The sequence below is a fragment of the Bubalus bubalis genome, chromosome 8, assembly GCF_019923935.1.
Source record: "Bubalus bubalis isolate 160015118507 breed Murrah chromosome 8, NDDB_SH_1, whole genome shotgun sequence".
Classification (NCBI taxonomy): Eukaryota; Metazoa; Chordata; class Mammalia; order Artiodactyla; family Bovidae; genus Bubalus; species Bubalus bubalis.
The window spans coordinates 69,213,015-69,240,072 of NC_059164.1; the positions used below are offsets into that span (position 1 = coordinate 69,213,015).

A 27,058-nucleotide genomic window follows, 5' to 3' on the forward strand; every position below is an offset into this window, starting at 1 on the left:
ATCAGACAAAAGAAGTGACTATCTTCATGGTCAAGGGCCAATAAACCATATACACCTGTGGGCCAAATCCAGACGCCACTTGTCTTCACAAATAAATTTTTATTGGAACACAATCACACTCATTCATTTATGTATTGTTTATGGCTGCTTTCAGTGATTCTGAGAGTCTGTACGGCCCACAAAGCCAGAGATTTTTACTACCTGGCCCTTTACAGAAAAAGAAAGCTGACACTTATTCAAGATAATTATAGGAGGCCACACAACACACAATACTCCTCAAAAGATTATGATACAGTATTATTTCCAAATAAAATAAGTCATTTCTAGTTAATTACTTCTCTTAATTACTCAGAATTGAGACCAAGGCAAAAATAATTGCACATATTCATTTCCCACTTTTCTGTTCTACATATAAAACACTGTACATCTCTTTTCTAGAGAACTCTACATCCTCTCAGAACTTAAGATTTATCAGGTAATATAGTCTGCAGAAACATGCCATAACAGATCATAAAGAAATACCATTAATGAGCTATAAAAACTCTGTGAATTTTAGATGTTTCACATCTTCAACATGAAGGCAATAAACATTAAAATATTAATATTAACAAAGGTACAACGAGGAATTCAAATAAGTCCATTTTTCAACTTTAGGAACCATCATATTACTTCATTTAAGAGACAAGCGTTAGTTGCAATCATTCAAATTCAGTTCTTTGAATTAGAAACATTTTTATAAATTTCACTTATATCGTAATACCCATAAAATGTATGCTACCTAAAAATTACTATGATTTCTATGTACTATTGATGGCATACTTACATGAATACATATCTCATAGTCGATATAAGAGTGCCAGAAGTCCTCCTTCTGAATCCTAGGATCTCGAACCCAGACACTTACAAATTCCTGTAAGGGCATCACAAAGAAATATGTTTCAGAATTGCAAGTAGGGCTCGGAAGGGCTGAGAGAAATGACTGTACTAGAACAAACTGAAAGGAGCTTTAACCGATGTGGTTATAGTCCTTTAAAAAAACAAGAAGTTAATGAATCAAGCACCACAGGAAGTCCAAAAAACACTATTGCCACAAATGGAATTTCTACAATAACGCAAAACAGAGCTGGGCATGATTTGGTTTTACAGGTTATATGAAGACAATAAGAACAGAGTATTCTAAAACTGATTTTCAATTTTTAATCATGAAAAATAGGTTCACATTTTTATCAAGTTTTAAAAAAGGTCATTTCATACTTACTTCATTTCTCTGCATTAAAACTACAGGCCCTGCCTGATAAGTTACTTGCTAGAACACTAATAAGAAAGAGTGACAAAGGTCATGTGAAAAGCAAGCAAGGAGAGTTGAAAATGACTTCTGTGCACCCCGATGCCCTGAGAATAAGCAATACTGACTTAGTAATATGAATAGAAAGATGGGTGCTTTTGACATATGTTTCTATTTTTAAAATATACTTTCCCATGTGGTAAACTACTTCTTCATAACAACCTCATGTTATAGGTAAAAGTTGGAGAAGTTAAAAAAATACAGAGTAGATAATTTTATTCCTTTTTAAAGATAATAAGAACAAGAAACACAGGGTAAAATTTAAAATACTTTTTTTAAAAGTGCTCTTCACTACATCAGCTTAATTTTAAAATATGAAAACATGTACAACGAAAAATTGTTATGTTTGGCATGATAATCTTTGAAAGTATTATTTATTTGGTGATTATAAATTTGCTAACTGAATTTCATTTTAAATATTTTAACCTTTTGTTTTGAAGAAAAAAAAAAAGACTTCAGGACTGAAATTGTAGGCATTTCTACAGCTTTGCTTTGGCACAGCTGAGAAGTAGGCTGTCAATCCTCCAAAGCAGAAGAAGAAGAAATATTATGGAGTTTTCTGGACAAAGAACCTCCATTCTGTTATGCAGATAATAAAATGAGAGTTTGCAAGACAGAAAATTAACAGAAAAGCAGAAAGGCAGTCCACATTCCCTTAAATAGCTTTTGCTACCTATAAGTCTCACCTTCTAAAGTAATACTTTGTTCTTGCATTGGAGATTTCTACCCTACTGCTTGTCCTCAATATGCATACAGAGGTGATGAATTAATGCTCCAAAAAGACTTATTTTGAAATCTTTTCATTATGTATTTTTAAAGTCGTTTAGAAGACAGACAATAAAAACAAGGCAACAATACAGCAATGTTCTAAACATTTTGGCCATTATTTCTTAAACGCACATTGTTAATTATAAGAAGGATTATAAAAACATTTGTTGATAAGAGCCCCTCTTACATAAAGTGTGGCTGGTTCAGTGTAAAGCAGATCCTGCCCAGGGGCAGAAATGAAACAGAACCCAGGCACCGTGCCCTCAGGACACACTTCACCTCCATCTTCTACCTGAGTGTGTGTACATAACTCATTTTCCCGCAGTGCTTTTCACACACCCATAGTTCTTAGAAGGAATGAATCAATCATCAGTGAATCAATAAACAGAGGGACAAATAGGTTAAGAATAGGAGAGAAGACCAGAGTCCAGGGTAGACCACATCTAACCCTCTAAAGTGTCCCCACACACTCAGGGCAAGATAGAATGTTGACAAGGGCTAAGAAGGTCATCCTGCCCCCGTTCAGCCGGACTAAGGGAGAAGGCTCCTAGTCACCCAGTCACATGTAAACCACACTCCCTCACAGGGCGCTGGCAGCTCCATTTTTCCACTGGAGAAGCAGAAGTTCTTGAAAATCCCACAGGGGAAATTAAGTATTTCCAACAGTTCAGTGTTCCATATTAACAGCAGAAGATACATACCCGTTACTGAAATAGTGAGCCTTTACCCAGGTTACACAAAAACGAAAAGACAAACAAATGCATTTGTCAATTTTCTACAAACCTGTCACTCAAAAAAGGGTTTCTGAACTAAAATTATAGAATACACAGTTACTACAGCATCACAGACTCCTTGACCACTCAACATATTATTAATTGAAGACGGTAGTAATGACAAATACTTCTCAAAAAAATCAGGACTTTCCCCCTCTATCTGTTTGCTATTGCCCAACTACTAACATCTAAACTTTGAGTAATAGGTCCCTTTTCATGGAAAGAACACTGAAATTATGGTCACAATACCAGGGGTAAATTCTTGTTCACTTACTTCCTAAATTATGTGCTTATTCACTGAGCCTCTGTTTCTACATCAGGAAAATAGGAATGATGCCTATCCAACCTATCTCAGCTGTTCATTAAGAGGATCAAATTATAAAATACCTGTGAAAGCACCAGGAAAATTTTTATTGTGCTACATGAAATCAAATATTATATAGAAAGGAAAGTGCTTAAAAACCCAAAGCATGAAAGTCTTCCCATAGACCTTGCTGCTGCTGCTGCTGCTAAGTCGCTTCCGTCGTGTCCGACTCCTAGAGACCCCATGGACTGCAGCCTACCAGGCTCCTCCGTCCATGAGATTTGCCAGGCAAGGGTACTGGAGTGGGGTGCCATTGCCTTCTCCGCCCATAGACCTTGGTAATAAGCAATTCAGAAAAGCTAACCCAATTATCTTTTTAAAGTACAAATTTATTAATTTAAGAACCTAGTAGCAAATACTTTAATACTGTAATTTTTCAGTAAAAGGCAGAGAGACCTAAAGATTTTACAGGACTCGCTCGGAGCAGGCCCCTCATAATATTTGTAGAAGGAATGAATATCATAATGACAAATTACAGTAAGGAACCTAGTTTCTTCATCTTAATGGGTTAGAATTCTCAGATTCTACCTTTATTAATACTCATTACATCTAATCTTTATGCAGGGAAGGATATGTTGAAAACAGATTCTAAAACTATGCTGGGAAAAAAAAAATCTCCTAAGAACACAGCAATGCACTTTAAATGTACACTAAAAATTAACTATGATGCTAAGTCTCCAAATACTTTCTCAGTCCTGAAAATCTTTAACTTGGTTGAAGTGCTAAATGGTAAGCTTCCTTCCTTCTCATTCCCTTCCACGTCTCTGTGGCCCTGAGAGCCATCCCAAGCTGCTGTTCTTCACATCCTGTTACCATTCCAGGGTGACCTCATCCAAACATATGGTTTCAAGCACTCAGCACGAACTGATGATTCTCTCTCCATCTCCATTCAGGCATCTCCCCACATATCCAGCCTCCTGCCTAGAAGGTTCACTTGAATATCCCACTAGCTCACAGAGTCCACACCCTTCCCACATCCTCCTCCTCATCTCATCCCCAGCAACCCCAGCCAAAAATCCAGAGTCCCCAGACTTCTGTCTTTGACTCACTGACCAAGTCCTGCAGTTTCACCCTCCTTTGATACACCCACCACTCTATTCCCTCTGTGAGTGCTCTGACCCAAGGACGGATAGCATGCCCAATGTTAATGCAAGTGCTACTAATTGATCTCTGGGCCTGTATCCAATTCATTCCCCAGACTAAAACAAGAACAGTTCCAAAGCACACATCTGATGATGTCATTTTCCTGCTGAAAATCCTACAAAACCTGTCCCATGACCTTCAAGATCAAGTTCAAACTCTGTAGCTAGCACAATACAGCCTTTCATGATTCTCACTCTACTTGTCTCCAAAGGCGAAGCTTGGGTCACATAACAGGCCATTTCACGCCTGCGCGCCTCTGAACACGCTGTTCTCTCGCCTGGACTGCTGTCCTCATCCCGCTTTCTGCTTTTTCCTTTATCGTCATCTGGTTCTTTTATTTTTTGCTAACTCAAATCCATTTTCAAAACGTAACTCAGTCTCTAGAAATCCTTCTGGAATTCCTCTGGAAATCCTCAGATTCCTCCAGTCTGATGAATTTGAACTCTTCAAGACCCTACTGCCTCCGGGCAGACCTTGGGCATCCTTTTTCACCGTGCCTTGTTGCACTGTACTTACCTGCAGGCCTCCTTCACTAGATGCTAAGCTCCTTTAGGGTAGCTTAGGCTTTGCAGTATAACTTGAGTGCCTGGCACATCCAAAGCAGTCCATTAATATCACTTAATGAATAAATGAATGCCTGTAGGAATCAATGAATTGTCTTCAGGTGGGAAAATAAAGATGAGATCAAACTTCAACTGAAATAAAAACCTCATCCACTTGAGTTCTTGGACTCCATGAATTAATGATAAGTTATTTAGCAGCTGGTCTAAAGTTTATCTTAATTTAACAAACCCCTTCCTCTAAGGGCGTGCCAATTAACAGCACATGGCTACAAGAGCAATGTTTAAGATCTATGAGAATCAACTGTTTTTTGAGCACCCTAAACAACTCCAGAAGCACCTATTTACATAGAAATAATTGAAAATCATCCTGAGAGCTCCAATAACCGGAGTCCCCTAAGACTTCTACCAGATGACAATTTGTTTGCCTAGTTGGAGTTAAAATACGTACTTGAAAGTAATAAAAGTACATTTATTTTAAAATATTCCATAATTCAGATGGGCCTCCCCTCCCCCACTCCACAATTAGTAGGAATTAGTGAAGTTTCTCGATACTTCCAGCTATGAACAGCACACCCAGGAAGCCAAGGCTCACCTATAATCCCTTAATTAGACACATCCCTCATGATCCTGCCCACCATCCTTCAAGGGAATGTTGACAGCCTGTCAGCCACAAAGGACAGCTCCAAGTTCCATACCTAGAATCATATGGATTTCCTATGAAAATTGCTTCTGCAGCAGCAGTTAGTCAATTTAATAACCTTATTAAACACTTTAATGACTTCTTGGGCCTAATGATTATTTCTAGTATGAAGAAGAAGTCAGGCAGAGTAGAATTAAAAATTTAAGCTAACTGATCCCTACTGTTCTCCATGTGAAAACAGGCTTCTGAAGAAAGACTACTGCACTCTTTGAAAATCTAATTCCTATGTTGTCTTATAATAATCACACCTTGGTTTCAGTGTACCCCCTGCCCTCTCCCAGCCCCATTCCACGTTCAACCTTTATCCATGTATCCATCTACCTTGTTTTTTTTCCCTTAGTCCTTATATGAGATGAAATCAACAGTAAAAATCATTGTACTGAACAAAGCATGCATATGGGTCATGCACTGTGGTGTTTTACACACGTTTTCCTTTAATCTTTACAACAATCCTAAGAGGTCAGTAATATTATTACCCCATTTTACAGACAAAAAAAAAAAAAAATTGGCTTCTAAAGCTTGAACAACTGGCTCAAAGTCAAATGGCCAATAGGCTCAGCTAGGTTTCAAACTCTGGTCTGCCTTGCTCCAAAGCCTGTGCCTTAAACACATTCTATCTGGTGGTTCTTAAGCAATAAATAATAAATCTCCAATTTCACTGTATTTTCAATTTCACATAAGTCCATTATTCTGGAGTGGAAAAAAATTATTTTCTTTGCTATTAGCTACAGCATCAGTCCAACCAGCATGCTCTCCTGAAATTCTGTCCCACTAGCCAGTACTCTTGCCTGGAAAATCCCATGGACGGAGGAGCCTGGTAGACTGCAGTCCATGGGGTCGCTAAGAGTCAGACACGACTGAGTGACTTCACTTTCACTTTTCACTTTCATGCATTGGAGAAGAAAATGGCAGCCTACTCCAGTGTTCTTGCCTGGAGAATCCCAGGGACGGCAGAGCCTGGTGGGCTGCCATCTATGGGGTCGCACAGAGTCAGACACGACTGAAGCGATTTAGCAGCAGCAGCCTCTCAAAGGCCTTATATTTTATTTTCATATTTCTAGCACCAAGCACAGTACTGGCACCCATTAGTAAGTGCTCATGAAATGCTTGAGAATTAATTAACCAATTGATTTCCTAGAAGATTCAAAAACAAAGGATGTATAGGTTCTGTATGCTGAAAATTATAAGATGCTGTTGAAAAAAAATGAAGAAGTATATACTTCTTTGTATATATTTATGGATTGGCTGGCAACACCAACTCAATGGACATGAGTTTGAGCAAGCTCTGGGAGTTGGTGATGGACAGGGAAGCCTGCAGTCCATGGGGTCGCAAAGAATCGGACATGACTGAGCAACTGAACTGAACTGAACTGATGCTGAAGCTGAAACTCCAATACTTTGGCCACCTGATGCGAAGAGCTGACTCACTGGAAAAGACCCTGATGCTGGGAAAGATTGAGGGCAAGAGGAGAAGGGGGCAACAGAGAATAAGATGGTTGGATGGCATCACGGACTTAATGGACATGAGCTTGAGCAAACTCAGGGAAAGAGTGATGGACAGAGAAGCCTGGCATGCTGTAGTTCATGGGGTCACAAAGAGTGGGACATGAGTTAGCAACTGAATGAACAATAAAACTTTTAGAAAAGAAATATAGAAAAAAAAAAAAGAAATATAGGAGAAAATTTTTGCAACCTAAAGTTAGACAAAAAGCTCTTAGATTTGACACCAAGAGTATAATGCATACAAGGTAAGAGAGCTAAGGACTTCCCTGGTGGCCCAGTGGTTAAGATTCAACACTCCCAATGAAGGGGGGCACAGGTTTGATCCCTGGTCAGAGAACTAAGATCTTGCATGTCACACACTTCAGACAAAAAAAAAATACAATAAATAAATCCTTTAAAATGTTTTTTAAAAAAAGGAAAGAGAGTTAAATTCACCTCACCAAAATTAAAAGCCTTTGCTCTGTTACCTCCTGCAAAGAGGCTGCAAAGACAAACTACAGACTGGAAGAACATATCTGCAAATCACTAGTTCTTCAAAGGACTTGTAGTTAGAATATATAAAGAATTCTCAAAACCCAACATTTAAAACAAAAAAAAAACAAATAATTCAACTAGAAAATGGGCAAAACACATGAAGAGACATTTCACTAAGGAGGACACACAGGCAGTGAAGCACATGAAAAGGCGTGCAGCGTCATCAGCCACTGTGCACGTGTGCTAGTCACTCAGTCAGGTCCAACCCTTTGCAACCCCATGGACTGTAGCCCGCCAGGCTCCTCTGTCCATGGAATTCTCTGGGCAAGAACATTGGAGTGGGCTGCCATGCCCTTCTCCAGGGGATCTTCCCAACCCAGGGATCGAACCCAGGTCTCCCGCACTGTAGGCAGAGTCTTTACCATTTGAGCTGCCCAGGAAGCCATTAGGGAAATGAAAACTAATACCACGATGATATGTCACTACATACCTATCACAGTTTCTAACGGTATTATTGCTATTTTTTTATTTTAGCCATCTTGACAGGTATACTTTTTAAATCTTCACTGCAGTCTAGCTTTAATCTTTATAGTACAGTAAACATAACTGTGTTAACTGAAAAAACATTTATTCGGATTACAAAAAGATGAATACAGACAAAAGCTAAGACCCAAAGCAGAAGGTGTTAGGTGCTAGTGAGTTTCAGTTTTTTATAGCCTTGATGAGAATTTTCTATCACAAAAATGAAAACTTGTTTCATTTTGTACTCCCTTTCTCAGAACATTTTTTTCCTATTCCAAAGTATATACTGTTTTATATGTTCATGTATTTGAACTGGAAGACTCATTCATTAAGTTAAAATCTGTTGAGCCCCGGCTCAGTGCCAGCAGAGAACAGAATTTAACCCAACACCTTATTCACCAGGGTCCTAGCCAAGACTCCCACATAACAATCTCAAAACTAAAATTTAGCCCGTTTCACACAAACTACATTATTTTACAAATAACATGCTTGAAAGGCAGAAGAAATGTACCAAGTAACCTTCCTTTATTTCCTGATAACAATTATAATAAATAACCTAAAAGACATACTACAAGGGATGTTACTTGTCACTTTATAGCTTGAAGTAGGTTTAAATGCCAAGCTCTGGCAGTTTTGAATGATGACTTTTAAGAAAGCTTTTATTACTTCAGAATAAATAACTGTGGGTGAGCTTTGCCTTTTACATGAATTATAATAATTTGTGATGTTACAAGCTTCTCTACATGAGCAGCGTCCAGAATTAAGTACAGTTACCTTTCTGCATCTCATAATACATTAGGAAAAGTGAGTGGAAAAAGACTCACCTTTTACAACAAGAAATAATTGCCAACCTGTGTTAAACTACAGCACAAGAACATGAAAGATCAGCAAAATCCAGAATATGAAAATGTCTACAGGTCAAAAGATGCAGTTTCTTCAACAAATAAATTGCACAAGGGGGAAAAAGGGCAGAATAAGAGGTTTTAAGCAATACATTAACCAAATGCCATGTGTATTCCTTATTTGCATCAGAATTAGGATAACCAAATATACAAAATTTTTTTCAACATCATCAGGGAGACTTGAACACTGAATATTTGATGGTATAAAGGAGTTAATGTTAGTTATTTAAGGTGTGATAATGTGGTGTGTTTCTAAGAAGGGTCATTTGTTAGAAATGCATACTGAAATATTTACAGATGAAATTACACTATGCCTAAAATTTATTTCAGATCATTCACCGGGTGGTAGCAGAAGGAAATGGGTGGGGGTGGGGCTTGGTCATGAATTAATAATGTGTTAATTGTTGAACCCTTAAGCATATAAGGGTTCATTATATTTTTCTACTTTGTATATGTTTAAATTTTATAATGAAAAGTTAAAACCAGTAAAAGAAGAGAAGCAAGAGAGGAAGAGAAAAAGGGATGGAACTCATCTCAAGAGGAGTGCTCTACGAAGAGACATATGGCGCCCGAAAGTGAAAGTAAGTCAGAAATGTGGAGCTAAAAGAGCTAACCATGAGTTCAGCCAGTACTAACACCACTAACACAATGACATCCTAATACTTATCTACCTTTGGAAAATAAGTTTTTTTCATTATTATAAAAATAAAATATTATGTAACTAGAGAGAGAAGATACAATCGCAAATTCAGATAACACCATGAAAATGAAGTCCCCCTCCAATTGTACTCCTAGTTTCTTGTCTACCTATCTAGGACTTTTATCTATTTTTAATATTTTATATATATATAATATATATATATATATATCTGGCATATATATGGATATAGCATATATATATGTGCACATATATATAATATTATATACATAAATAGCATATATATGTGTCTGTATATGGATGTGCTCACTTGTGTCCAACTCTTTGCAACCCCATGGACTGTAGAGCTCCAGGCTGCTGTGTCTATAGAATTTTCCAGGCAAGAATACTGGAGTGGGTTGCCATTTCCTTCTCCAAGGGATCTTCCCAACCCAGAATTGAACCTGAGTCTCTTACATCTCCTGCACTGGCAGGCAGGTTTTTTACTACCAGAGCCACCTGGGAAGCCACCTGGATATATATATACATGAATATATAAATTTTAATGCAAATGGGAGCACACTGTAAATACTGCTTCATACCTTGGTTTATTCATTGTACAATCTTTTAGAAATCTTCATGTGTGAGCACATACAATTCAATGTTATTTGTTTTAAAACAAATTGTTTACTCTAGTACAGTTTTAAACATACAGGAAAACTGTTCAAAAATAACAGAGAATTCCCATATATCCTATATGGGATATGTGGAAACTATATACCCAGTTTCCCCGATTATTATACCATATCACATATGTAGGGAGGAAAGGAGGAAGGAAAAACAAATTGATTTCTGGCGATTGGGAAAGGGTCATGTCTTGTCTTGTCGCTTCCCTTCAAAAGTCCCCAGCATCACAGGACACCAGGTAGAGGCCTTGCTTATGGATATTCTTTAATATTATTCGTGGGTTCCAGCTTAGTCAGTTTCCAATCAGGAATCAACATTAAAAAATGCTTTCCTAGAGCAAGCCCAAAATGTTACCATCAATCAGCCTAAGTGTATCTTGGACATCTAAGTGTCACGCTCAGAGCCAACGCATCCAAAATAGCAGCACCTCCCTCCTAACTCTCCCTGTAGGGGCCTGAGTGGCTGGGTCCTCATGGGGCCTGGAACTTTCCCAGACCCACTTTGGTTCTACTCTGCTCAGCATACCTCCTGCCACAGAGCTAATGGATTTATTGTCACTCAAGTGTCAATGAATGGTGAAGTGGAAAGTGTTAGTCGCTCAGCTGTGTCTGACTCTTTGTGATGGCACGCACGTAGCCCCAGGCTCCTCTGTCCATGGACTTCTCCAGGCAAGAATACTGGAGTGGTAGCCATTCCCTTCTCCAGGGGATCTTCTCAACTAGGGAACGAACCTGCACTGCAGGCAGATTCTTTACCATCTGAGCCATCAGTGAAGCCCGAATAAATGGTAACTGACATGATATCCAATAAAGTATGTATATTTTGAAGGAATAAAAACTCTTATCCAAAAGGCATGAATCTCTAGAAGTTTAACTCAGCTATCATGATTCAGGAGAGCTGGGGAGACACACACACACACACACACACACACACAAAACAGGTCTCAGCACACCCTTCCTGTCACATCACACACACAAGACTGTCTCACTTAAACCAAGAAAGCCCTGGGCAGAGGAACAAACCCAGTTTATTGGAGGGGCTAGAATGTCAGACTCCATGAAAGACTGTAAACTGCTTATTTACATATCACATAAAATGAGCTCCATGTAGCTGGAGCCAAAGGGCCTTAGTAATGTAGAAAACTCAAACTGTTCATTCTGGACATTCAAATATACAGAGAACAAAAATGCCTGACTCCACAAAAGACACTGTTTGAAACGTGTTTCCTGTCACAGCCACCTGCCTTTTCATAAGGGTTCTGGGTTCTGTCTCATTAAACAGAAGAGTTGATTCAGTTGGGTCCATCTAATTATTCTTATTAAAATATGTAACCATAATATTTTAATTGTAAATTAAAGCTGCATGCATGAATGAATCTGAATTCATTTTAATTTTACAATGGCCCAGTGCCAAGGCCTTTTTATGGGGAAGATCCATCAGCACGGATACTGCTCTCGTGGGAATTCAAACCAATGTGCAAATGGAACATGTTTAACTAACAAGGGAGCCTCTCCCTCCCTGCTCTCCTCTCTCTAGATTTATTGCAGTAATAAAGCTATTTTAACGAGAGAGTGCAATTGACTCCCCACTACCCCGCCTCCCCATCTTTAAAAGAAAAATTTACCAAACTTCTAGGCTGGCACTACCAGTTAGGTGGAACCAAGATGTCAGTCCGGGGCCACATGCATCTTAAACTTTCTTTTTTTTTTGCCACACTGCATGGCTTGTGGGATCTTAGTTCCCCAACCAGGGATCAAACCCAGGCCCTAGCAGTGAAAGCATGGAATTCAAACCACTGGACTGCCAGGGAGTTCCCCGGTGTGCATCTTGAACAAGAATGGTAACTAGGTCTCAATTCATGTGCCAACTTCATGATTAATTAGTAATGTCTCCTGTGGGCACTGAGTGCCAAGTGCTTATACACACACTGCCCCCTGGGTCCAGATTCTAGAATAATTAGGGATACTGCATTCAGCCCTTACACACGCAGTTGTGGGGGAATTGAATTCTTTTCCACTAAACAGCCACCAGCCACTAGAATATTTAAAGTCTCCACCAAAACCTCCTCCACTGCTAACTGGCACTGACTCCAGGGTGCTGCTGGGTAGGTGCTGAGATAAAAATACCTTGATAACTGAGGCTTGAGGAAAGCCTCTTCTTGACTTATAAGCTGAGGCCTGAAAAATAAGGAGGAGTCAGCCAGCCAAAGTGGTGTGAAAGCAGTGGGAAAAACATCTGTGAAAGCGTAGGAGCCCAGGGCTGCTGCTGCTGCTAAGTCGCTTCAGTCGTGTCCAACTCTGTGTGACCCCATAGACGGCAGCCCACCAGGCTCCGCTGTCCCTGGGATTCTCCAGGCAAGAGCAAAGTCCCTGAAATAAGGAGTGAGATGGTCGCTGGGTGGAGGAAGCGTGGGAGACGAGCCTGGGGAAAGAACCAGGGTAAGATCATCTGGGGCCTTAGAAACCACATTGAGGAATTTGCACTTTGTTCTAAGAGCAACGTGTTAGAAGCCAGGAAGTCACTCTGACCACATGCAGAAAATGAACTGATATGTGTTGAACATGAATGTGCTATGGCACATTGAGAATCTCGCTTTGCTGTGCTGGTTTCTTGCTAACAGAGGCCAAAGTAAATTTCTAGGCATTATACCTCTTTCTCCTTATGGGTATTTTCCTTTTCAGTTGAAGGACTTTCCAGTTTAAAATTCTTTAACGTTATGCAGCTGCATTAACACTCTGTGTGTGCCATGTGCTCAGTCATGTCCAACCCTTTGTAACCCCATGGACTGTAGCTCACCAGGCTTCTCCGTCCATGGGATTCTCCAGGCAAGAATACTGAAGTATGTTGCATTTCCTTCTCCAGGGAATCTTCCTGACCCAGGGATTGAACCCAGGTCTCCTGCATTACAAGTGGTCTCTTTACTGACTGAGCCACCAGAGAAACATTAATGTTATAATAACATTAAGGTTATAATGTTATATAACCTTAATGTCATAATATTTCATAATTATTTATAATAAAAGACTTTCGCAAGGTCAATAAAATGTAGTCGGTTAAAATTTGTGTCTAGTTTTTATGAACTGAAATGAACTAAAAATTAACATCAAGCGATTAAACCAGCCAAGTCAAAAGGAAAAAGAAACGCTTCTAACTGGAAAAAAAGTCTCTCTTGCTTTCATGGGTAGCTTTTCCCCCCAAGAGAACAATTTTTAAAATGTGCCTTTGGAATAATGCTGGCTGTCAGCACAGCCCTGCTCCCTTGGCATAGCCTGCCCAGGGCTCAGGCCAATACAGGTGTGTAGTGAAGTATTCAGCTTACCTGAAGGGAGGTCTGGCCTCTGCCTCTGACTACTGGGAGGTGATCTCTAGGCCCCCAGAATGTCCTGAGTGACAAGAGTATCTTTGTTTGCCTGGGCTTTGACCACAGGACAGTCTAACAATGTGAATATGTTGAAGGCTTAAGGTCACACTGTATGAGCTATGACCTCTGGAGGAACTAGAGACTAAAGGCCTGATCCCAGGAGGAGTGGACACTAAAGACTGGCCATGCAGGCAGGATGTGTTGTTGTTCAGTCGCTAAGTCGTGTCTGACTCTGGGACCCCATGGACTGTAGCACGCCAGGCCTTCCTGTCCTCCACTATCTCCCAGAGTTTGTGCAAGTTCATGTCCACTAAGTCAGTGATACTATCTAACCATCTCATCCTCTGCCACCCTCTTCTTCTCCTGCCTTCAATCTTTCCCAGCATCAGGGTCTTTTCCAATGAGTTGGCTCTTCAAATCAGGTGGCCAAAGTATTGGAGCTTCACCATCAGTCCTTCCAAGGAATATTCAGGGTTGATCTCCTTTAGGATTGAGATCAGTATCTGAATATCCTGGTTTGATCTCCTTGCAGTCAAAGGGACTCTCGAGAGTCTTCTCCAGCAGGCAGGATGAGCCTCAGAGAAATCTCTAAATCTCTGGACACCAAAGGCTCCGGGGAGCTTCTCTTAGGCATTACCATGCAGAGGAGAGCTACTATCACACCCAGTAGCTCTGCATTTGGACCCTTCCCCAGGTTGACCCTCTGCACCTCTCCCTTCAGCTGATCCTAACTGGCATCCTTGCTCTGTAATAAACTATAACCGCAAATTTAACTGCTCTCAGTGAGTTCCGTTGAGTCTTTCTTGTGGAATAATCAAAACTGAAGCTGGTCTGGGGAACCCCTGAACTTGAAATCACTACTGGAAGTGATGGCAGTGTGAGGACTTGCAGTTTGGCCAGCTTCACAGAGAAGGTGTTTCCTGAGGCAAGCAGCTTGGTCCCAGTACTGTTTAATACAAGGACAAGGAAAAAGCATCCCTGGTCATGGTATTGTGTGGAGCTCACTCTGTGAGGATGTTAGGGAGACTGACTGGAAAGGGATACAAGGTACCTTCTGGGGTTTTGGAAGCATCCATACCTTGATCTGAGTGGTGGTTACACAGTTATACACGTAAGTGAAAATCTACTGAGCTGCATACATAAGATAAGGGCATTTTATGCATTTACTGCAATTACATGCATTATACCAATTTTTAAAAGCTAAAAAACAAAAACGCTGCCTTTGGAAATGGGGTGGGGGGCAGCCTGGACTACAAGTGTGGAAGTGGGCTGGACTACTGAAGAGACCCTAAACTCAAACACGGGGCTGAAAGAAAGAAGGAGAGATCTAGCAAAGAAGTTTTCTGGAAGGACTCTCTGAAATGGATTGTTTAGGGTTTTACATTTGGGCAAAGCAAACTATAAGGACCATGCAGCCGTGTTTGACTGTGTCTGCGACTATGTGTGTATACACAGAACTGTTGTGTGTACACATGTGATTGAACCTGGAAAGGGCCAATGAAACTACTGAGTTTCATTCAGCTCACCTAGTAATGACATGTGTACTACAATCAGCAGGGCAGACAAACAGGTTCTTCCGAAGGAGACTGCTCAACCCACGGCTGGTGTGCTGGTCATCCTACCCATCTCTCAGCCAGACAGCAACTCAGGAAGCTGGGGTCGGAAGCCTGGGAGGCCAGGCTGGGATGGGGAAGAGACAGCCTTCCCCAGATTACGTGAAACCAATCCCAGAGATCTAAGAGGCAACAAGCAGGACAAAACTGAAACTATGGCAGACAGTCACCCCGGGTGGTTACCAAAGGTGGGGGAATTCAGAATTAAGTAACAGAGCAGAAAACCCGAGACAGCAGGCCAAAGGGAGACTGTTCAGAGCAAAGCGGGGAGCAGAGCCTGGGAGAATTCTGAGTCATGGACGATACTTTCAGAAGCAGTGGATGGGAGTGAGCAGAGAGAAAGTGCAGCCACTGGAACCAAAGAATAAGGGCCAAGATGGCTGCAGCAGTGCTGGGGAGAGGGGGTGTGGGTGCAGGAAGACAAATGCTTTGTTCTTTCATTAGCCCCCTTCTATGATGCCCTATGGTATCTTGACTTTCCTCTACAGATTTATGGTTAGAGAACGAAGATCCAACCTGCAGTGAGTCAAAGCACATGAAGTCTTTATTTTCTGATTTCTTAAGACATACCTCTTTCTGCTGTTCTGGAAACATCTTCAACACAGAACACGATCAATCTGAAAAATAAGATACAACACTTGGTGATTTGGAACCTCCATACAGGAGTAGATAGGCCCCTCAGGGCCTCCCGCCCAAACTCTCACCGAGAACCTGCCCTCTGGGTCTCTGAAAAGTGTACCTGTGCTCCTCCCAGACCCCAGCCCCTGCAGACTACACCAGAATGAAGATCGGTCCACCTTCATTCGGTCCACCCAAACGATTGGGCGTTTGGGACATGGCAAGACCAAGGCAGCTGGATGATGACAAGCCTTCGAACTGAAGATCAGGCAGAGTCAGGCCAGTCAAAATCTTGGGAAAATCAGAAGGGGCTGGAGATATCAGGGAGCAGAGGGGCCATGAGGCACAGCAGGGCATGCTGGTTAGCACTGAGATGAAGAGGATGAAAAGATACCCAGAGATCCACCACTGAGAGAGGCCCTGATGGTTTCACTATCAACCCAGTATCACTATCACCAGCCCATTCCTTTGACATCTAAATTACTCCAGAGTTCAGATAAGAGATGGTGTGGCCTCAAGAAGGACAAAGGTTGGAACCTTGACTCTGACTCACAGTCTATGCAGGCAGCCCATCGGCTGATTCCAGACCCTGCATGTCCCTAGGATTGTCTATTGTTCCTCAAACCCTCATTTATTACAACAGCTCATTGGAGTTAACACCTACTCCCTGCTCCTTCCCGCACCCCCCAAAAAAATTAAATCCCCTGACTACAGACATGCACCTGACAATGGAAAGGTGGCTATGACTGCAAGGTCAGAATCTGCCTTTATTTGGACAAAGTATGCCTGACCTCATTTTTCCAGATGATTATCATCCACAAGTGTTTTCTGAATCTCTAAAAACGTCCCTGGAACCCTAGGGAATACGAGGAAGAAAGAACACCAGCTCTGGCCTCCAGTCCCACGTAGTGTTGGGGAGGAGAGAACCCAGAGCAGGCAGAGGAAAGAGCTCCTGCAGGAGGTGAGCAAACCTAAATAGGGAGGTGTGGCAATGTCACCTGGGAAAGTGTTACTGAGAAAGTACTTAAGCTGAGGCCTAAACAGTGGCATGATTTAGCCTAGAAGGCAACAGGAAAAAGGCATTTTAGGCAGAGGGACTGGGATGAGCAAAGGGGCAGAGGGTGGAAGGAGGAGCAGCTCAAAGAGTCCTGGTTATTGAAGGAATCTCTGCATCACTGGAGAAGTAGGCCATGGGTTGCATCCATCTGGGGATTTGGCTGAAACAATGATTGGGCGGGTTCTTGACCCCTTCCAGATCCTCCTGCCAAGTCCCACTCCTCTTCCACAATGCTGCCCAGAAATCACCTACCAGCTCTTGCCCCAGCTCTTGGCCCCCATTACTCAGTGAGTTATGCGATTCCCTGCTGGCATTAACCTCACTTTCATCACAACCTTTGAATATCCTCTGTATCCCCAACTGGCTGAATTTCTCCAACAAAGCATTCTGTGTTTCCTTGTGTAAACTTCACAACCATCCTGTGAAAGAGATTTAAATGTCCTTACTTTACAGGGCTTCCCTGGTGGCTCAGACAGTAAAGAATCTGCCTGCAATGAAGGAGACCTGGTTTGGGAAGATTCCCCTGGAGAAGGAAATTGCAATCCACTTCAAAATTCTTGCCTGGAGAATTCCATGGACAGAGGAGTCTGGTGGGCTACAGTCCATTGGGGTCACATAGGGTTGCACATGGATGAGTGACTAAGCACACACTTCACAGGTTAAGAAAACAGAAGGAGGGATTAAGTTGCCCCAGGTCACAAAGGAAGGGAAAAACGGCAAGTCCACTTCCCAACCCTTGTCTTCTCATTGCCCAAGACTGCCTTCATAACTGTATGATGTAGACAAATGGTTTGGGTCTTAATTTAATTCTCTCCAAAGGGCTTGAGTTTTCCAACCTCTCCCAGCCAAGGCAGAGGGACTCTGCAATTCCCATGGTGCATTGGCTACCCTGAGATGCTAAAGACCAAGTCAAACTGTAAAAATAGGAAGGCAATGGCAACCCACTCCAGTACTCTTGCCTGGAAAATCCCATGGACAGAGGAGCCTGGTAGGCTGCAGTCCATGGGGTCACTAAGAGTCGGACACGACTGAGCAACTTCACTTTCACTTTTCACTTTCATGCATTGGAGAAGGAAATGGCAACCCACTCCAGTGTTCTTGCCTGGAGAATCCCAGGGACGGGGGAGCCTGGTGGGCTGCCATCTATGGGGTCGCACAGAGTCGGACACGACTGAAGTGACTTTATAGTAGTAGTAGTAGTAGTACTAAGAAGTTTAAACCTGTTCCAAAACATCACAGAGAACACATGGTCAAGCTTTAATATTTTAAACCTGGATAGTGGGATAGGGGTGGGGTTAGGGGGCAAAGAGCTTTATTTTCCACTGATACACTTCCATATTGTTTGAATTTTTCCATAATTTTACACTTTATGAAGTAATAGTCATTTAAAAATAAACACCATAATTCTTTTATGTATGTATTTTTATTTGAAAGAATCCTAGATAAATCCTTTGTATGAATTAAACTTGTAATACTAAATCAAAAGATTAATTTCTGGTTTTAGGTTAACATCTTTTGTTATTTTCTTGTACAAGAGTACATCTTTAATTGCTATTTTACTCACAGAATTTTGATTTAAATTTCTAAAAACTAACTTGCTGAGCAGTTGTAGAATGATTCTAAATTTGTAACTAATGCAAACATTTAAAAATTCCATAATTCTATCAGAAGTGTTAAAAAAAAAAAAGAGATGACAGGCCCAACATGGAGTTACTTGTACTCAAACCAAGACTTAATTCCTAACCAGTCTGCCATTACAAGGCTGCCCAGGTGGTGCTAGTGGTAAAAAACCCGCCTGCCAATGCAGGAGACACAGAAGACTCGGGTTTGATCCCCGGGTCGGGAAGATTCCCTGAAGGAGTAAATGGCAACTCACTCCAGTATTCTTGCCTGGAGAATCCCATGGACAAAGGAGCCTGGAAGGGTACAGTCCATGGCGTTGAAAAGAGTCTGACACGACTGAAGAGACTCAGCACTCACTGCCATTACAACCTTTCCCAAGATTGCAATCCTAATCAGTGTGGAATTTTCTAGTCAGCCCAATGAGGTCACTCTTTCGATCCCCCAAAGGAAGATGAGGTAATCCCCTTCTGTCCCCCCAGGGAGGTTACCTAAACCAGAAATAATCCTTTTGTTTGTTTATGGCTTCTTTGTCTTGCTTTGAAAACCTCTCCTTCTCTGCAAGCCTCGGGAGCTCCTCTCTGCTTACTAGATGGAATGCTGACAGATTCATGAATTGTTCAATATGCAAATTAGATCTGTAAAATCTATCAATACTTGGTTGCATTTTTGTTATTCTACAGAAGAAATGATGACTCAAACACAAACTATAGAAGTTTTTACTTCATGTTAAATAAATAGCAGATTCAAATGTAGGAAGAGATGCTACCTTCATAACACATTACACATCAATAAAGTGGGGGGGAAAAAGGACATTATATACTTTTAAAAAGAAAATAAAACAATGTATTCAATGACTTTTATTATTCCCCCTTTGTCGGGGGGCGGGGGGCGGCTGCTGCTGCTGCTAAGTCACTTCAGTCGTGTCCGACTCTGTGCGACCCCATAGACGGCAGCCCACCAGGCTCCCCCGTCCCTAGGATTCTCCAGGCAAGAACACTGGAGTGGGTTGCCATTTCCTTCTCCAATGCATGAAAGGGAAAAGTGAAAGTGAAGTTGCTCAGTAAGGTCTGACCCTCAGCGACCCCATGGACTGCAGCCTACCAGGCTCCTCATCCATGGGGTTTTCCAGGCAAGAGTACTGGAGTGGGGTGCCATTGCCTTCTCCGGTGGTGGGGGGGGGGGCAGCTCAGTTAATTTCACTTTCTGTGTTTGTTTCATTTCCTCCTACAATGTTCAACAAGCTTTCTATTCAAATTTTTAAAAAAAAATCACTGACTTCTTATTTTCATCTATTTAAGGATATACCATCAGTAGGGTTATTTAAAATTCAAGGTTTAATTTAGTGCCAGTTTTTCCCAGAGCAACTCTCATTGACACCTATGTCCTTTGCAGGTCTGTGGTGGGGACTGCAGGGTGGAGGGTACAGTCCTCCCTTCCTCTGGGGGAAGTTCTTGGCCAAGATCTTGCTGTAGGGGGTGGCTCTACAGGTATCCTGTTTTCTATCACCTGGGGAGCCCTCCTCAGACACAGAAAACAGCATCAGGGATGGGCATCGGACTCCGGAGAAGCCCATCCCTAGGTTAGCCAGGTGCCAGAGGCGTGGCCTGGAGCGGAAAGCAGGGAGGGCTGGCACCGGCTTCCTCTCAGCATCTGGAGTAGGAAACACCAAGACTTGGCAGCTCTCTGGGTCCTGAAGCTAGGAAATGATGGTGAGAAAATGGAGAGATAACAGTGCTTTAACTGGAGTTCTGCAGACCAGAGCTTATACTTAAACAGAAGTCATGATGTAGATAAAAGATCTCTTGAGATCTTAAAGAAACTGGCCACCAGAAAAGCTGGGTTGCAGAAGCCAACTTCAGCTGCTGATGTGCACACAGCTGCCTGCGCCGGCACCATAACTCAGAGGTCTTACTTCCCCAGGGGCTTAAGTGCCCAGGGTCTCCGGTTCCCACGCACAGCATCCTTACTATAAACAACCTCTTGCTCGAGCTTGAGGGAGATACCAATTCATGCAACCAAAAGAGCTCAACAAAAAAGAAAAAAGAGCTGCACCAAAATATGAGAATGGACAGAAGTGGGGCGTCCATGCACTTTTGAGGAGGGCCGGCAAGGTGTGCAGAACCATCCGTAAACCAGACGCACGTTGCTCTTCCTCAGTCTGATCTTAGAGCTTTATAAAGGCAAAACTCAAATGGAAAAATAAGATGAAATATGAAATTCAGTTAAAGACAAAAATTATCATTTTTTTGGTCTGGAAAGACAAAATTACCATTAAATTTTCCCAGCATTTATCACGCAAATACTCACAAATATATTAAAGAGCATTGCTGTCATTCAGTCGCTAAGTCATGTCCGACTCTTTGTGACCCCATGGACTGCACCACGCTAGGCTTCCCTGTCCTTCACCATCTCCCAGAGCTTACTCAAATTCATGCCCATTGAATTGGTGATGCCATCCAACCATCTCATCCTCTGTCACCCCCTTCTCCTTCTGCCCTCAATCTTTCCCAGCATCAGAGTCTTTTCTAATGAGTCTAAAGAGAATGAGCAGTCTAAAAAAAATTACTGGTTCATAATACACAAAATAATGAAATACTAAATTGCTAATCTCTAAGACATAATCTCTATAGTGGGTTCCATTTATGGTCATAAGTATGACACTAGGCCAAATTTATGGTCTGAAATCCAGAAACAAGAAAAAATATATATACATAAAACATTTTAGCCTCACAACTATTTTGCAGGCCTTTAGGGTAAGTGCTACCTTCGACTTATGGATGCTCCAAACACAAGCATGTGCATGACCTCTCCTTCCCTTCATACACATGCTAAGGAGAGTCACTGGGGGGTAGCAAAATACAATCAGGATAAACAGAGTTCAAGGGGGAAAGTCATAAAAAGCAGATGAAGGAGAGAGGAAGTGACCACTAGAGCAGACAAGTAAGTAAGACTGGACTTCTTAACTTGTGCTGTGACATCCTCTCTCCTCAAAACAACCCTAACTTTCGAGATCAAATCTGAAAATATTTTTCACACTTCCCGAACAGTCTCCTTCCTCTTTAATGCTACTAAGTTTCTCCTAATTAGTGATTCATCTGGGCTATTCATTTTCCCCTTGTAGAAAAAGCTGATAAATCTCAGAAGTTGGGGGAGGGGTATTAGTAATTTAAATATTTAATGTGAGTTAGTCCAATTGGATTGCATTTCTAGTAACTAAGAGCGATCAATCTTCACCTACTCACTCCCATCCCCCACAGCACAAAACCATGTGCTCTTGGTTATATGGAGTTCTTTCCAGGCTGATGTATCCCTCAGCGCCCTGCCACAAGACAACGAAAGACCTAAGCATACAGCCTCCTGAAGAACCACAGAAAATGCCCTGCTCTTTTCTCCTGTCAACAATTGGAGAGGCATTTTTTCAACTCTCCACTCACTCTACCCCTTCACTTGATATGAGGACTTCCTATCAAAATACTACCTGATGGGGAGCATCAAAAGAAAAAATATCTGGTAGTCCAGTGGCTAAGACTGCACTCCCCAACGCAGAGGACCTGGGATCCTTTGTGCTGCAACTAAGACCTAGCACAGGCAAATAAATAAATAAATACATTTTTTTAAAAAAGAATAAAATGCCTAGGATTAAATGTATCAAAAGTGCAAAACATAGTCTGAAAACTCAACACACTATTCAAAGAAATTAAAGATCTAAATAAATGGAAAAACATCCCATGCTCATGGATTGGAAAACTTTGTATTGTTAATATGTCAATTCTCCTCCAAACTATTTGACAAATTCAGTACAATATGTATCAGAATCCCAGATGAATTCTTGGTAAAAACTGACACAGCAATTCTGAAATTCCTATCTAGGTGCAAGGAACCCAGAACAGCCAAAACAACCCTGAAAAAGAAGAAAAAAGTAGGAGGACTCTTATTTCCTGATTTCAAAACTTGTTACAAAGTAATAGTACTCAAGACAGTGTGGGACTGGCACAAGGATAAACAAATAGATCCACGGAATAGAGCTGAGAGTCCAGAAATAAACCCATACCTCTATGATCAACTGATTACATCAAGGATGCCAAAACCATTCAATGGGGAAAACACAGCCTTTTTCATAAATACTCCTGAAACAAGAGGCCAGCCAAGAATTAAGTTGGACCCCTGCTGCTGCTGCTAAGTCACTTCAGTCGTGTCCGACTCTGTGCGACCCCATAGACGGCAGCCCACCAGGTTCCCCTGTCCCTGGGATTCTCCAGGCAAGAACACTGGAGTGGGTTGCCATTTCCTTCTCCAATGCATGAAAGTGAAAAGTGAAAGTGAAGTTGCTCAGTCCTGTCTGACTCTTAGTGGACCCCATGGACTGCAGCCCACCAGGGTCCTCCATCAATGAGATTTTCCAGGCAAGAGTACTGGAGTGGGGTGCCATTGCCTTCTCCGAGTTGGACCCCTACATTATACTATATATAAAAGCTAACTCAAAATGGACCAGAGACCTAAATGTTAAGAGCAAAAACTATGAACTCTTGGATGAAAACAGGTAAATATTCATGGCCTCAGATTTAGCAAAGGATTCTTAGATATAATACCAAAAGTATGAGCAACAAAAGAAAAAAACAGACTTCATGAAAATTAAAGTTTTGTGCTTCAAAGGATACCATCAAGAAAGTGAAAGTCAAAGCACAGAATGAAAAAATATCTGCACATCATTTATCTGATAAGGAACTTGTATTCAGAATATATAAAGAACTCTTACAACTCAGTAATAAAAAGACTTAAGGATCTAAAGTAAAACAGGCATTGTATAAATGAAATTTTCTAAGAGAATAGAATTTGTATGTTCTCACCAAAAAATAAAAGGTAAATAAGTGAGATGATGGGTGTGTTAATTAACTCAATGGGGAAGTCCTTTCACAATGTATACATATACCACCGTATTGTACATTTTAAAAATGTGTCAACCTCAATACAACTGTAAAAAAAAAAAAAAAAAAAAAAAAAAAGACTTACTTCAAAAATGGGCAAAGGATCCTGAATAGACATTCCTCCAAGGAAGAGATACAAATGGACAACAAATACATGAAAAGATGCTAAATGTCATTAATCACTGGGGAAAGCAAATCAAAACCACAGTGAGATACCACTTCATTTCCATTAGGCTGGCTAGAATAAAAACATCAGATAATAACAAATGTTGGCAAGAATGTGGAGAAATTGGAACTGTCATATATTGCTGGTGGAAATATAAAATGGTACAGCCCCTTAGGAAAACACGCGTATTTTCTCAAACAATTAAAAAGAGTTACCATTTGACCCAGCAATTGCATTTTAGGTATATACTTAAGAAAATGACGCAAATGTCCACAGAGAAACTGGTATATAAATATCAGCATTATTCATAATAGTGAAGAAGTGTAAACAACCCAAATGTCCAGTAATGGGCAAATGGGTAAACAAAGTGTGGTATATCTATACAATGGAATATTATCTGACAATAAAAAAGAATGAAATACTGACACAAGCTACAACAGAGATAAACCTTGAAAACATCATGGTAAGTGAAAAGAAGCCAGGCACAAAAGTCCACATATTATGCAACTTCCGTTCACATGAAAATCCAGAATAGAGAACTTTATAAAGACAGAAAAGAGATTTGAGGTTGCTTAAGGCTTGGGGTGGGGGACAGTGGGTCAAAGAAGGGAGACTGGAGTTACAGAGGGTGATAGCTAAAGGACAAAGAAATGAGGTAATGAAAATATTCTAAAATTGACTGTGGTGATGGCTGCACCTCTCTATGAAGATACTAAAGCCACTGAATTGTATATTTTAATTGGGAACTTGTGCAGTATGCAGATATCACAGTAAAGCCATTAAAAAAAAGTAGAGTACTATCTAAAACCCTTCATTCATACCCCTAGTGTCAATCATCCTGCAAACCACATCTGCCAAGAGAAAGACCCTCCAGGCATCATCTCTCCCAGCCCTTGTGGTTTCCTCATCCCTACCTGGTGCTGACCCCCTCCCACCTTTGCCATCTCTTCCTCTAACCCTATCTTCCACCATGCCCCAGGAACCCTCAGTCTCAAGCCAGCAAATGTCTCACACTTGCATTATCTCAGCAGCTTTAGCTTAGCTTAGTCCTGGATTCTCCACTCTCTTCTTCCCTGTAACCCTCCCAGGTTAAGGCTGCTCATTTCCTCAGCACTCCCATTTCTCAAGATGAGGAGAAACGAAACTTCCCTGGTCATTGTCATCTCCAGACAATAACTGCCAAGAAGCACCCAGAACCTAGGCATGGGATCCAACTCCCTTCTCCTCACCTCCCAGCATCATTTCCTTCTCCCTAGACTCCTGCTCCTCATCTCTACATTTTTAGAGGCCTCCTCTGTGTGTTCCCTGCCAGTTTTTCCTGATGCCTCCAAGGAGGACTTCACTCACAGTATGACCTAACGGGCCCTGGTCTCACCTTATTATCCTGTTCCTCTTCATTCCTGTAACCTAATCCTTTGTTTATCAATAATTTGTCAATCATGTGGCCACATCCCAACCAGGAACTGTTCTTTGAAATAGAACACCAAAAGTCTCTCTGATCACCACAGCCAACCCTTCCTTTTCTCACTTTCTCATTGTCATACAGTTTGCTCTTCCACTTGAATGGAAAGCCACCAGAAGTTTTGATCCTACCCTCTTATTCCTGCTCTGGACTTCACTTTCTTACCATTCAAGTTTTCTCCCCTCCAGCATCCTTATTTTCCTGTTCCATTGATACACAGCCCCTTTTATCTGCCAGTCCCCCAAACATGGATCAGCATAGCCTCTGTCTCCTCCACCTCTCTCTTGACCTGTTCACTATAGAAGAAAAATCCAGTCATTTCTGTGACAGGCTTCATCTCCAGGTTCTGAGTTCCAGCCTAGGTGGGATCCTCCAGGGTTCAGGAGTCCCTCCACTCATCCAGCAGCTTCAGACCATTATATCTCATCCAGCAGCCTCCTCCTCCTCCTGGTCTACTTCTCTGTCATCTGATAACTGTACCTCCCACTTCATCAAACAGTAAGACCATCAGGTTTATACTCTTCATCTTGGTCCTCCACTACCTTGAAATCTACCCATACATTCACCCACTTCCCTTAGTCTCAAAAAAAAACCCATAAAACTCTTCCCTGTCTTCATGATCTTATCTTCCCTACCTTCTTCAATACGTCAGTCCCTCAATTATCCCACGTCCTTAATAACTCCAGCTTCTTTCTTTTCACTAGTCCCTTCTCCTTCCCCAATAAGCAAGCTCAGGTTCCTCTCATCCCAGTGTAGAGGGGAAGGCCTGGCTAGTCCATCAATCTAGGAAAGACCCGGTACTGCGGTAGTCATCAGAGATGGGGCAATGACCACGTCCTGGGTTCACTTACATCCGAGTGGGAGAAGAAGGAGAGTTATCCAATAAATGGACAGCTCATCCATAAAAAAAGAATAAAAGTTTGCCATTTGCAAAACATGGATGGATTCAGAGGATATTATGCTAGTGAAATAAGCCAGACAGAGAAAGACAAATACTGTATGATATCATTTATACACAGAATCTAAAAAATACAAAACCAGTGAATATAACAGACTTCCCAGGTGGCATTAGCGGCAAAGAACCCGCCTGCCAATGCAGGAGACATAAGACATGGGTTCAACCCGTGGGTCAGGAAGATCCCCTGGAGAAGGAAATGGCAACTCACTCCAGTATTCTTGCCTAGTGAATCCCACGGACAGAGGAGCCTGGCGGGCTACGGTCCACAGAGTCACAGAGTCAGAGTCAACTGAAGTGACTTAGCGCAGCATGGTTAAAATAACAAAAAAGAAACAGAATCACAGATATAGAGAACAAATTAATGGTTACCACTAGAGAGAGGAAAGGGAGAAGGTCAGGACAGGAGTAGAGGATCCAGACGTACAAACTATTAGGTACAAAATAAATAAGCCACAAGGACATATTGTACAACATAGGCAATATAATCAATGTTTTATAATAACTATAAATGGAGCATAACTTTTAAAAATTGTGAATCTACATTGTATACTTGTAACATATAATATTGTACATCAACTGTACTTCAATTTTTAAACACTCCAGGAGGAGCAATCGTCTTGTGCCGAAGTCCCAAGGCAGAACAAGCCTGGCTTACCTGGAGCCAAGGAAGCCATGGGGATGGAGTTGGTGGAAGACAGAGAGGGGCTCAGAAAGGAAGGCAGGTGCCCTGTGGACCTTAGTGAAGAATCTGGACACCCTGCGGGCATTTCCAGCAGGTGAGAGACATAATCTGACTTACAGACTATCAGGGGCCAGAGCAGAAGCAGGGAAGTCTGTTGGGAGGCTACTGACGTGGTACAGCCCACAGGTGGAGGTGGCCCAGGCACAGAGCAG

The 27,058-nt window shown here is 41.6% G+C and overlaps 1 protein-coding gene across 7 annotated transcripts in view; it reads right to left on the reverse strand.

Annotated features, from left to right (window-relative positions):
- The window catches only part of SNX10 (sorting nexin 10), a 67,206-nt gene that overhangs the window by 13,746 nt on the left and 26,402 nt on the right, over window positions 1-27,058 (reverse strand). For 6 of the 7 annotated variants that reach the window (XM_025291270.3, XM_006066058.4, XM_044946719.2 and 3 more), the window contains 2 exons: window positions 15,926-15,972; window positions 824-910 (listed from right to left, as the gene is read on the reverse strand). In XM_025291270.3, the coding sequence (XP_025147055.1) occupies window positions 824-910; window positions 15,926-15,949 (111 nt within the window). In that variant the 5' untranslated portion in view covers window positions 15,950-15,972. Of the gene's footprint in view, window positions 1-823; window positions 911-1,258; window positions 1,289-15,925; window positions 15,973-27,058 lie in introns of those variants that run through there. The other variant, XM_044946718.2, reaches the window with a different exon arrangement.